General features: G+C 51.3%; 1 protein-coding gene across 2 annotated transcripts in view; it reads right to left on the bottom strand.

The window, feature by feature from the left end:
• Positions 1-237: 237 nt before the first annotated feature.
• Positions 238-11912, bottom strand: part of LOC118208802 (WSC domain-containing protein 1) — a 32719-nt gene continuing 21044 nt past the window's right edge. Inside the window, exons 3-10 of one of the 2 annotated variants that reach the window (XM_035383690.1) lie at positions 10665-10779; positions 8651-8835; positions 7046-7167; positions 4044-4215; positions 2192-2356; positions 1052-1252; positions 439-824; positions 238-294 (exon numbers count right to left, since the gene is read on the bottom strand). In XM_035383690.1, coding sequence (XP_035239581.1) covers positions 472-824; positions 1052-1252; positions 2192-2356; positions 4044-4215; positions 7046-7167; positions 8651-8835; positions 10665-10779 — 1313 coding nt within the window. In that variant the 3' untranslated portion in view covers positions 238-294; positions 439-471. Of the gene's footprint in view, positions 295-434; positions 825-1051; positions 1253-2191; positions 2357-4043; positions 4216-7045; positions 7168-8650; positions 8836-10664; positions 10780-11912 lie in introns of both variants that reach the window. The other variant, XM_035383689.1, reaches the window with a different exon arrangement.

Below are 11912 nucleotides of genomic sequence, written 5' to 3'. Positions count from 1 at the left end.
TTTCAAATTAAATGTAAAAAATTCTCCATCCTCTCATGAGATAAACAAGCAGTTCTGTTCTGTGGCAAAACTGTTTCAACAGTAGGGGAGGGGAGCGAGGCCCAGTCCTTGAGCGGGCGTGTCCCAGTCCGATGAGAGGCGGAGCCCGGTCCTGTAGGAGGTAAGGGCCCAGTCCTTGAGCGGGCGTGTCCCAGTCCTATGAGAGGCGGAGCCTAGTCCTGTGGGAGGCGGGGCCAGGTCCTGTGGGAGGCGGGGCCAGATCCTGTGGGAGGCGGGGCCAGGTCCTGTGGGAGGCAGGGCCAGATCCTGTGGGAGGCGGGGCCAGGTCCTGCGGGAGGCGGGGCCAGATCCTGTGGGAGGCGGGGCCAGGTCCTGCGGGAGGCGGGGCCAGATCCTGCAGGAGGCGGGGCCCGGGCCCGGGCCTGTGGGGGGGGGGGGGTCCTGTGCCCGAGGGGGGTGAGCCACCGCTCATCATCTGGGCAGGTACTCCGAGGGCAGGCCGGTGTGGTTGCGCTCCCGGAGGGCGCGGTCCACCTCCAGAATGTGCCCGTCGATGAGCCGCCTCATCTCGGGGGTGAAGGGGTCGAAGCCGCGCTGGCGCGCCCCCGGGCGCTTGAAGTGCCCGTCCTGGTTGCTCTCGGCGCAGAGCAGCCGCTCCTCGCTGGCGCCGGCGCTCAGGAAGGACGTGATGGCGCGCAGCGTGGGGAACAGCGCCCCCTGCAGCTCCTCGTAGTGCACCACCAGCACCCGGCGGCCGAACCGCAGCCAGTCCAGGACGTGCGAGGCCCACCAGGAGGCGTAGCTGCCCACGAACTCCGGCCATTCTGCGGGAAGTGGGCGGGGCTCAGTGAGAGGCCCACGCTTACATACGCAACACGCTACAGATGTGTTACACACGTGAGCACAGTGCTACATTCACACACACACACACACACACACAGAGGCACACACTACACACGAGAAACGATCACAAGCAGATCCTCGCATGCGACACGCACCACACTCAGGTATGACACACACGCGGTCTTATTCCTCGAGGCGGGCGGGGCACCTTTGCTCCTCCAGTGCTGCTCGGAGGCGTATCCCAGGTGCCCGGCGCACTTGCGGTTGAACTCGGCCATCAGGCAGCGGTACGGGTTGCGGATCAGCAGGATGGCGGCGTCGTACATCTCGATCTCGTGCCGGCCGCTCTCGTGCGTCTTCACGCAGATCGTCCGCCCGCTCTTCCAGTAGTCCTTCTCCCCTTTGAACCCTGCTCGACGAGCACGGACGCACAGAACGCACAGCAAGACGTCAGCGCAGGGCACAAGACCATCAATGTAATGTCAAAATAGAGCACAAACTATCAACGTAATGTGATAATAGAGAACAAAACCACCAACGTAATGTCAAAATAGAGCACAAAACCATCAACATTAGGTCAACTAGAGCATAAACCATCAACGTAATGTAAAAATAGAGCACAAAACCATCAACATTAGGTCAACTAGAGCATAAACCATCAACGTAATGTAAAAATAGAGCACAAAACCATCAATATAATGTCAAAATAGAGTACAAAACCATCAACATTAGGTCAAAATAGAGCATAAACCATCAACGTAATGTAAAAATAGAGCACAAAACCATCAATGTAATGTAAAAATAGAGTACAAAACCATCAATATAATGTCAAAATAGAGTACAAAACCATCAACATTAGGTCAAAATAGAGCATAAACCATCAATGTAACATTTACATGGCACAAAATCGCCAAAGCAGACCAAGAGAACTTGCAGAGTAAAATCAACATCTGTTGCAATTTGTTTCAACTGGTGCTGAACGCTTTCAAAATGCAACCGAAATTGGCTTTAAAAATGATAATAAAAAAGTTAATTAAAAGCGTTATCGCTGCAGCTCTGGTGCTGTGTGATAAGTACACACGGGGCAGGGGGACGTAATCCACACACAATCTGCACAAACGAAGGACCCGGATAACCCCGGATCAAGCAAGCAGAACTTAATTTCCTTTCTGTTACATGACAAAAAATGAAAAAAATCTAATCAACTAAACAGTTCAGACCCACACATTTGATTTGGGAGTCTTTTTTTTCTGTTGTGTCTGTACTGCAACAAAATCTGTCAGTCAGGAGTACACAGAGAACAGTGAGCGTGAATAAATGGGTCACGTTTGTGCAAGGCCAAACTCACCTTTGTTGTAGAGCGAGCCGTCGAAGTAGAAGCTTCCGGTGTAGTAGCCGGTCGCCAGCTCCACCAGGTGACGCACCCAGGTGTTGCCCGCCCCGGGGAAGCTGGACAGCGCCACCAACTGGCTGGATTTCTCCGGAAGGAATTTCCTGTCCATGCACCTGGAGTCTGAGTGAGAATCCACAGACCACTGATCACCGTCCATGTTCACTAAGCACTGCCCACATTCACTAAACACTGCTCATTTCTCTATAAGCACCGCCCACATCACTATAAGCACCGCCCATGTTCACTAAACACCGCCCACATCACTATAAGCACCGCCCATGTTCACTAAACAGCGCCCACATCACTATAAGCACCGCCCATGTTCACTAAACACCGCCCACATCTCCATAAGCACCGCCCACTATACATTAGGCCACACCCAGTATTTAAACTGCAGTTATTTATGGATTATATAAATATATATGTATCCACCAAAATGAGCATAACCACATTTTTAAGGAGATTATTTGTATTGAAAAGTGTCAAAAGCCAATCTACAGCATTGGTAAGAAAAAAAAATTAATATTTGTGGTTTCGATCAATGGCAGATCCGAAATAGTAGATGACTTCTCCTTTGCCTGGGAATTTAGAATTCACGACGAGGCGCCAGTAGTTTACCTGAGGATAAAATTATAGCAGTAATACTTTAGCAGTGGTTCTCAGACTCGGTCCTGGGGGACCACTGCGTGTGCTGGTTTTTCATTACAACCCCAACTGCAATCCCAGAATTTAAACAAGCTATTAATTTTTCTTAATTAGGTGCTTTTCATGTTTTAGAGCTGGGTCTCCAGTCTTATCCAGAAAGGGCCAGTGTGGGTGCACACACCTGATTCTACTAATCAACCACTACAGTTGTTGCTAAGCACCTTGATTAGTAGAATCAGGTACGTGCACCCACGCAGTCCACATATTTAAAATTTTCCATTTCATGTTCTTATTAATGAACTGTCTTGCATTGATGTTTTGAGAAATAATTGAAAGGCCAAAGGCTACTTATCCTGTAGACTGTTTTCTTTTAAAAAAATAAGTCAGACCTGCACTTCTTCCCTCATTTATCCTTTATTTTCCAAAAATCTCCATCAATGGAGGGCTTTCAATAGAAGCTCTCTTCCAATGGAGGGCTGCCCAGTCTGCAGGCTGTGCTTTCCTTTCCATCAGCAGCCAATTAAGAAAGGCCTTAGAAACACTGTGTGTGTTCGTAGCAAATCACTGACTAAAATATTAACCACAGACCTTCCGAAATCCAGCAGCCATCCTAGCCATCTGGGACTGGAGTTCTAGGTCACTGATATACAGGTTTCTGTACATACTGATCCTCTGAGCATATAGGCAGGGCCATAAGCCGATATCCTTCGAACAGACCTGGGTCAAATACGTATTTGTTTTGGATTCAAATACCTTTCTGTGCTCTATTGATCTTGCCTGGTGTAACTGAGCCTGCCAATATGACCAAAAGGCGGGGTTTGCACTTTTTGAGAGTATTTCATTGGTTCCAATACTCCAGACAAAATCTGTAAAACTTTGAAGTGTATTTGAATCCAAAACAAATACGTATCTGACCCAGGTCTGATATTTAAGTATTTACATTTTTCAGTATTACATTTTTTTTTTTACACGATACATAATCACAGTAACATGTTTTTGTTATCAAAGACACGTTCTATGATAATAAAAACATGTTGCAGTGATAACAGAATACATACATTTTGACATTAAGACCAGATACTCGTGTCCCCCTACAGGGGGACGCGGGGTCCTAGGTGGGTATCCCAGCCCTGCTGTGTGTGGGGTCCAGGCTCGCGCTCACCTTGCACAGGTGTCTGGTACACCTGGTAGAACTCCCGGTCGCTGGGGGGCGTGGGGCCGCTGCCGTTAGCCGTGGCGCAGCGGGACTCGCCGTCCGATTGGTGGAGGCTGAACTGGGGCGAGGCGTAGCCGCAGAAGCAGTCCGGCCTGCGGAGAGCGGCCAGCGGGAGCTCCTGGAGGAAGGAAAACAAACGACGAGAAAACAGAGAAAAAAAGAGAGGAGAGACATCACGCCAGCGTAACAGCGCAACGCGTTCCCGATAACGTGCGGTTTATTCAGCTCGCTCGTACCGGCGCGGCGCGGCTCTAACGCCGCCGTTTAAAACCGCGTTTGTGCCGGCGCGGCTCGTTCCTGATAATCGCGTTCCTAAAAACAGCTCGCCGCGGCGCGGCTCCTCACAACAGTGAACTTTTTCACAATGGCTGGTGTGGGGGCATTCAGGGATTCAGCTTCAAAACGCAGCCTGTTCAGCCACATTATGATTCCACAGGCTGTACACTCAACACATTACATTTCTGTTACTTTCCATTCTACCGCTGCTCAACTCCTGGAGGACAGGCTGTCCCACACCCACAGCCCCCACTGCCTCACACCCACAGCCCCCACTGCCTCACACCCACAGCCCCCACTGCCTCACACCCACAGCCCCCACTGCCTCACACCCACAGCCCCCACTGCCTCACACCCACAGCCCCCACTGTCCCACACCCACAGCCCCCACTGTCCCACACCCACAGCCCCCACTGCCTCACACCCACAGCCCCCACTGTCCCACACCCACAGCCCCCACTGTCCCACACCCACAGCCCCCACTGCCTCACACCCACAGCCCCCACTGCTGCACACCCACTGCCGCACACCCATAGTCCCACTGCCTCACACCCACAGCCCCACTGCCTCACACCCACAGCCCCCACTGCCTCACACCCACAGCCCCCACTGCCTCACACCCACAGCCCCCACTGTCCCACACCCACAGCCCCCACTGCTGCACACCCACAGCCCCCACTGCCTCACACCCACAGCCCCACTGCCTCACACCCACAGCCCCACTGCCTCACACCCACAGCCCCCACTGCCTCACACCCACAGCCCCCACTGCCTCACACTCACAGTCCCACTGCCTCACACCCACAGCCCCACTGCCTCACACCCAGTCCCCACAGTCTCACTGCCTCACACCCACAGTCCCACTGCCTCACACCCAGTCCCCACAGCCTGACTGCCTCACACCCACAGTCCCACAACTCCTGTAATAGTTGCAACGTGTGTGGTGAGATCTGCCAGATGCGACAGATTTCTCCTGCTATTTTTGATGCATTTCACACTATGAGCCGTCACAAGCACATTCACGATGGCGAGCGTGGCAAGTTTAATGTTGCCAAAGGCATTAACGCACAGACATATTATCCGGTCGGTCGCTCAACTGTAACACAAACTCACAGATGTCTGTTAACGGCAGAGACACTGACCTATATTTGCCCATCCCCTACCTGATAGAATAAGCAACAGTGCTTTTTCTAGTGCTTTTGTTTATCTAGTATTAGTTAATCAATCATTATATAGTCCTCTACCAGTTACTCATGTTTTATTACTTCGTTCTCACTTCCCGATATTCATTTATTCATAACTCATTCGATAAATTCTTTATTATTGTATTCAATCAATGTCGTGCTTATGTTATTTCAGGAAGCAGGGCTCCACTGGCTGCTGGAATTACCATTTGGTGAATAAGTTTATTACGAAATAAATTTGACTGAACCACACTCCGGCAGCCATTGTAAAGCTGGTTTGACGTCGGAAACTTTAATTCATCCTTCATTGCGCATAAAAGCCGCCTGAGCCAGTCAAAAACATACACTGCTGAAATAACACATGAACAAACTCAGATGGTGAAGCACCCCTTTAAATAATTAACAGCGTGTTAGTATTCAAGGGCTGTAATTACAGCCGTAATGAGAGCCAACATACACAAGAGGTCCCCAGGATTGAGTGCAAACACCCCCCCCCATCCCACCCCCCCCCCCCCGCACTGAGGCAAACTCTGGCAGTATGTAATAACACTGGCATTCTAGCGGCGCTAACGTTTTATGGTGCATTTAGGGAGGGCGTTTAGGAGACCGCGAGGATCCCTTAAAATGTCGGCTTGAAGCGTCGCCCCGCCCACACTCCCTCCTCTTCCTCCTCCCGCGGACGGGAAGGCTGCGCGCATCGCCGCGCGCCTGAGTGGCCGGGGACGGAGGCGAAGACCCTTCTCGCGCTCTCCGCGAGCGTCTTTTCTTCTCGACGTGACAGACTGCCCCGCCTGAGAGGGCTCTAATGGAGGCTGATTGCCGCGTTGCCGCCATTAAGCCGTCAGCGAGAAACGATTCCTCGCGTTTTCCCGCTCTTCCTCCTCCTCCTCCCATTTATCAGGAAAGAGACGACATAAAAACGCTGAAGCTGACGTGGCTTGTTGTGTGCGTCAAGAAGCCGAGCGTCAAAATGAAATCTTCGGCGCTGTCCTTTTCAGTGAACAGACACGGCGATCATGAGGGGCTTTGTGTATGAAAGAACACACGTTTCTGCTGTAGACGAGGACGTGCAGTTCCTTCCTGCAAAGCACCGTCAATGCGTTCGCTTTTTAGGAATCTAGAACTACATTTCCCAGCATTATCTTTAAAAAAAATACTGAGCAATGCCTGAGCGTGGCAGTAATGCGCGTGTTCGCCCGTGTGCTGTGGAGCGCTGCGGTGTGTTCGCCCCCCCGTACGGGGCGTGTTGCTGGGGCCGTTACGGGACCCGTCGATTCTCGTTATGGAGACGCGTTAAAGATTAAACAGCAAGACTGTTTACAGGGACCCCAGGAAAAAAAAACCCCGCTCAGTGCGGGTCATCATGCAGTCCCCAGACCTGGCCGAACCAGCGATCAATTATTATTAATCTCCTTTGTGTGGATATGGACATCACGCATCTGGGACGGGGGGAGAGGGGGGTATAAAGGGGGGGGGGGGGTGTCTGACCTTGTCCGTGCAGACGGCCACGCAGGACTGAGACGTCAGGTTGGCCTGGGCGGCGTGGAACAGGAAGGCCGCGGAGACGTTGGCCGGCCTCCTGAAGCAGCCACGGTAACGGGCGTTCCTGTCTGCGGGCGGGCGGGCGAGCGAGAGAAAAAGAGAGAGAGAGAGAGAGACACTGTCAGAGCACCAGGCTTACACACACACACTCATGCCCCGCACACGCGCACACGTGTAAACACTCATGCTAAACACACACACACACACAGCGAAGCGTGCGCAGGGTGTGTCTGACCCCGACGCTACGCTCTACACAGCTGTGAACAGAGTGCTTCCAGGTTTTTTTTGGAGAGGCTTCAAATTGTGTTCCCGCCTCAGTCGTACTCTTGGCTTTAGCCAGAAGTCTGCAAACAGGATTTCAGCACACTTCGGCAAATGCGATTAGCAAAAAAAAAAAACTACAGTTTGGCCTTTTTTAAAAGCCTTTTCCAGCCAACGCTCCGACGCGGCAGATAAACGGAGGGGGTTTTCTTCTCCCGAGATTATTCGGACAGCTCGGACGGCTCGAGCGGCCCGCGCCGTTTTCGCCGTGTCGACCTCGCGCTGAGGGCCTCACGAAGCCGCCGGGTCTCTGCGGAATCCGGAACGCCGGCCAGACGACAAACGGGCGAGAGTGCGCGATCACTTTTCATCAGGACGGAGTGTGGCACAGTGGGCAAGGAACTGGGCTTGTAACCGAAAGGTCGCCGGTTCGATTCCCGGGTAAGGACACTGCCATTGTACCCTTGAGCAAGGTACTTAACCGAAATTGCTTCAGTATATATCCAGCTGTATAAATGGATACAATGTAAAATGCTATGTAAAAAAGTTGTGTAAGTCGCTCTGGATAAGAGCGTCTGCTAAATGCCTGTAATGTAATGTAATCAGCATTGCCTTATTGCACCTACAGCGTCCAGCGTCCCGACGAGGGGAACCATTTACAAATGAAACCGGGACCCAAGAATACAAATCAGGAGAACAAATCCTCATATTAATATAAACGTTAATCTCGTATTAATCACGAACATGAAGTGAATGCATCCTGCCGGTTCTGACGTGCAATAGCATTTGCAGCAGTATGTTTACGAAGGTGGATTTCGGCTTGTTTTTGTTTTACTGCTCAAGGTTATGGTCTCGCCAGCACTTAATTTCCCCCGCCCCCCTCCCCCCCCTCCCCTTACACGTTTCACAGCAAAATGGCAGCTTGACTGACTGGGAGCAGAGTTGGGTTTTTTGTTTTACTCTGAGGAAGATGTCTTAGATGTCGAAATGTCAGCCTCCCCTGGTTCATTAAACAGTGTTTCTCCCTGAGCTCGGTGCTCTCCAGTGCGCCTTATTTTGGGCGAGTCCCCAGGAAGTTGTCCGGGGGGGGGGGGGGTAAGGAGTTTTCTCTATAGTTTGACTGTCCAGGCTGTAGAGCACCTCCCTTTTTTGGGTTGAGTCGAGTTGCGTTGTTTTACCATTGGGATGCCCAAGCACACGCCTCCTTGTTTCATGTGGAGGTGGACCTGCTTAAAGTGAACCCCCACGTGGCCTCCGCCCCCGCCCCCGCCCCAGACCCCCGCCACTCACATCTCTTGTGCCCCGCCGGCTGCTCCTCCACCTTGTAGACGGAGAGGCGCCCCACCCCGCCACAGGCGGCGCCCTTCTCCCCCCTGCAGTCCAGGTTGCACTCCTCCTCCCGGGTGCGGCTCTGCGGCATGTGGTTGCCGCAGTAACACTCCGACCCGAACTCCAGCCCGGCAAACTGGTACCCGCTGCAGCCGGAAGAGGGGAGAGAGAGAGGGAACGAGGGAGAGAGGGAGGGAAGGGGGGAGAGAGGGAGGGAACGAGGGAGAGAGGGAGGGAAGGGGAGAGAGAGAGAGGGAACGAGGGAGAGAGGGAGGGAAGGGGGGAGAGAGGGAGGGAACGAGGGAGAGGGAGGGAACGAGGGAGAGAGGGAGGGAACGAGGTTAGCATACCCTAGAGAACTACAGACATACACTCATACACTAGCATACCCTAGAGAACTACAGACATACACTCATACACTCATACCCTAGAGAACTACAGACATACACTCATACACTAGCATACCCTAGAGAACTACAGACATACACTCATACACTAGCGTACCCTAGAGAACAACAGACATGCACTCATACACTAGCATACCCTAGAGAACTGCAGACACACACTCATACACTCCCACAACCCGTTTGGGTCCCCGCCCATACTTTAAGAAACACGGGCCTACGCTGCAGATGCCTGCAGCATGATTGACACACAAGAATGTAATCCATTTCCAAGATTCTGTCGCCATGACGACCTTCTGAAAGCGCTGGATGTGATTTCTTTAGAAATTCAATCGAGGTCCCTGGCATCCCACACAGATCCCCCCCAACCCCCCCGCCCCCCTGCCCCCCCCAGCCGAACCCGGAACGTCAGGAGCGCCCATGACACACACGCGTGGGTGGCAGAGGGCTCAGCAGCTGTTAAACACGCACCCCTGCCAAACCGCCCCCGGGCGTCACTCCACCAAAGCCCAACAAGGGGGTGGGGATCGCATCCGTCACGCCCCCTCCCACCCCCACCCCACCCCACCCCACCCCACCCCCACCCCACCCCCCCCAAGAGCCTCAGCGTACCGCGGTCGACTCGCCATCGTAGTGTCTTCCGTCACCCAGGTTGCTGAAACATTTGTGTCGCCGCACGGTGGAAATGCCACATCACACAGGCTGGGAGTGATGTCATTGCGCTGCTGCTCACAGGGGCAGCCAGAGCAGCGCTCCCGGGTCACTGCTCATCTGTGCTTTACTTTACATTGATCAGTCATTTTCACAGTGCAAGGGTTTTTTTTCAAGTGTATTTACTCATTAATGAATAGCCTGCTATACATTTTGCGTTTTAAATTGTCACTTTGGCACGGTGACTTTGAGAAGTTACTTGTTTGTTTTGAAGATGAGCGCACACTCATTTGTAAAAGCGGTTTAATAGCTCTCGGAAGCTACCGGGCGTCCCGCTGAAAACTCCAGCTCCCAGGGTCCAATCTCAGGACGCGGTGCGTCCGAACCCGCGTTAGGGGGACACGACGTGGGCACTTAATTAAGCGGACAGTGTCTCCCCCCCTCACCCTCGATCCCGTGGTGAAGTTTTGCCAGCAGGGGCTGTGTGTGTGTGTGTGTGTGTGTGTGTGTGGGGGGGGGGTGGCTGGCACAGGTGCCAGTCATTCAGTCTTGCCAGCCAGCAGAACCCCCCCCCCCCTCCCCCTCCCCAGACACAACAGGGACTGGATGTTTTGGCTCTCTGTTCTGCAGTAATTGGCCCCCCTCCAAATCCCTGTCCTGTGCACTGCCAGCTGGCCTGGCTGTGAAGCACAAGAGTGCATTCTGAGGCCCCTCGCACACACGGACACAGCCCCCCCGCCCCCCCCCAAAACCTTTCTGTCCCCCACCTGATCACCGGCTCATTAGTCCTTAATTCAAGTACAGGGGCCTCCCTGGCCATCGCCCATTTTACTTTGGCACATTGCGTTCCGTTCTGTTTGTGCATGTCATTGGAAGACAGCGATGGGGGGGCAGGAGGGGAGGGGGAGGGAGGTTGTTACCTTTCCGAGCAGGTGTCCTGGCACAGAGTGCTGGTCATTTTTCGGAAGTCGTAGAACACGCTGCCTTTCAAAGCCCGGTCCTTGGAGTCGTCCAGGAAACAGCCGACGTACGTCCCTTTACCACGGAAACAGAGCGGTGAAACAAACCAGCAGAGACCTGTTCATCACAACCAGCTCAGTTAGCCATTGTCATGCAAAATCAGTTTCCCCTCTAAAATACGTTCCCCCTTGTCATTATAATGTCACAATTTAAAAAGCAATGTTTGTTTCATACCAATGATATCGATGTATTATCAGTTTAGTAATATTTCTTGCTAGTGTTAACTACCTTGTCATGTCTTCTGTTGAACAAGCTATCTGTTGAACTTTAGCTCGTTAGCTAATTATCGTACTAATGATACCAATATATTTTCAAATTAGCTAACCAACATATGCTAGCATGCAAAGTGGGTTTGCTTACCTGTGCTGTGTAAATGCTCTCATGTGAAACAGTTATCCACCTACTTCTGGCTGTATTTAATTAACAAAATCTAATAAATATAACAACTACTACCACTTACCAAACTGACAATGAGTTTAATTGTTTAACAGCACTAAAGGTGCCATTTGAAACAGAATAAACGAATGCAGAATAAGCACGTCGGCCAAAAGAAAAAGTACACAACAAATTACAATGGTGTCTGAAGAGGGAACTTATATTTCATGATGCCGTACAGCAACTCAAAGCCGCATTTGACTTTTTTCAGGTTCCCAATATCTAGATGTATAATTTTTTTACACCGCTGCGAATCTCAGCTCTACATATAGATAGGACATGTGACCTAAAGTATGCTGAGCAGCTGAGGGACGTGTAGCGTCCTTCACCTCGCACTTCAGGAGTCATTCAGTGTTTAAGAAGTCCTAGATTCAGTAACTATAGTAACTATATAAGACATTCTAGATTCAGTAACTATAGTAACTATATAAGAAGTTCTAGATTCAGTGACTGTAGTAACTATATAAGAAGTCCTGGATTCAGTAACTATATAAGAAGTTCTAGATTCAGTAACTATATAAGAAGTCCTAGATTCAGGAACTATAGTAACTATATAAGAAGTCCTAGATTCAGTAACTATAGTAACTGTATAAGAAGTCCTGGATTCAGTAATATAGTAACTATATAAGAAGTCCTAGATTCAGTAATGATAGTAACTATATAAGAAGTCCTAGATTCAGTAACGATAGTAACTATATAAGAAGTCCTAGATT

This window comes from Anguilla anguilla, chromosome 12 (genome assembly GCF_013347855.1).
Source record: "Anguilla anguilla isolate fAngAng1 chromosome 12, fAngAng1.pri, whole genome shotgun sequence".
Classification (NCBI taxonomy): domain Eukaryota; kingdom Metazoa; phylum Chordata; class Actinopteri; order Anguilliformes; family Anguillidae; genus Anguilla; species Anguilla anguilla.
This window is presented reverse-complemented; position numbering and strand designations above follow the sequence as displayed.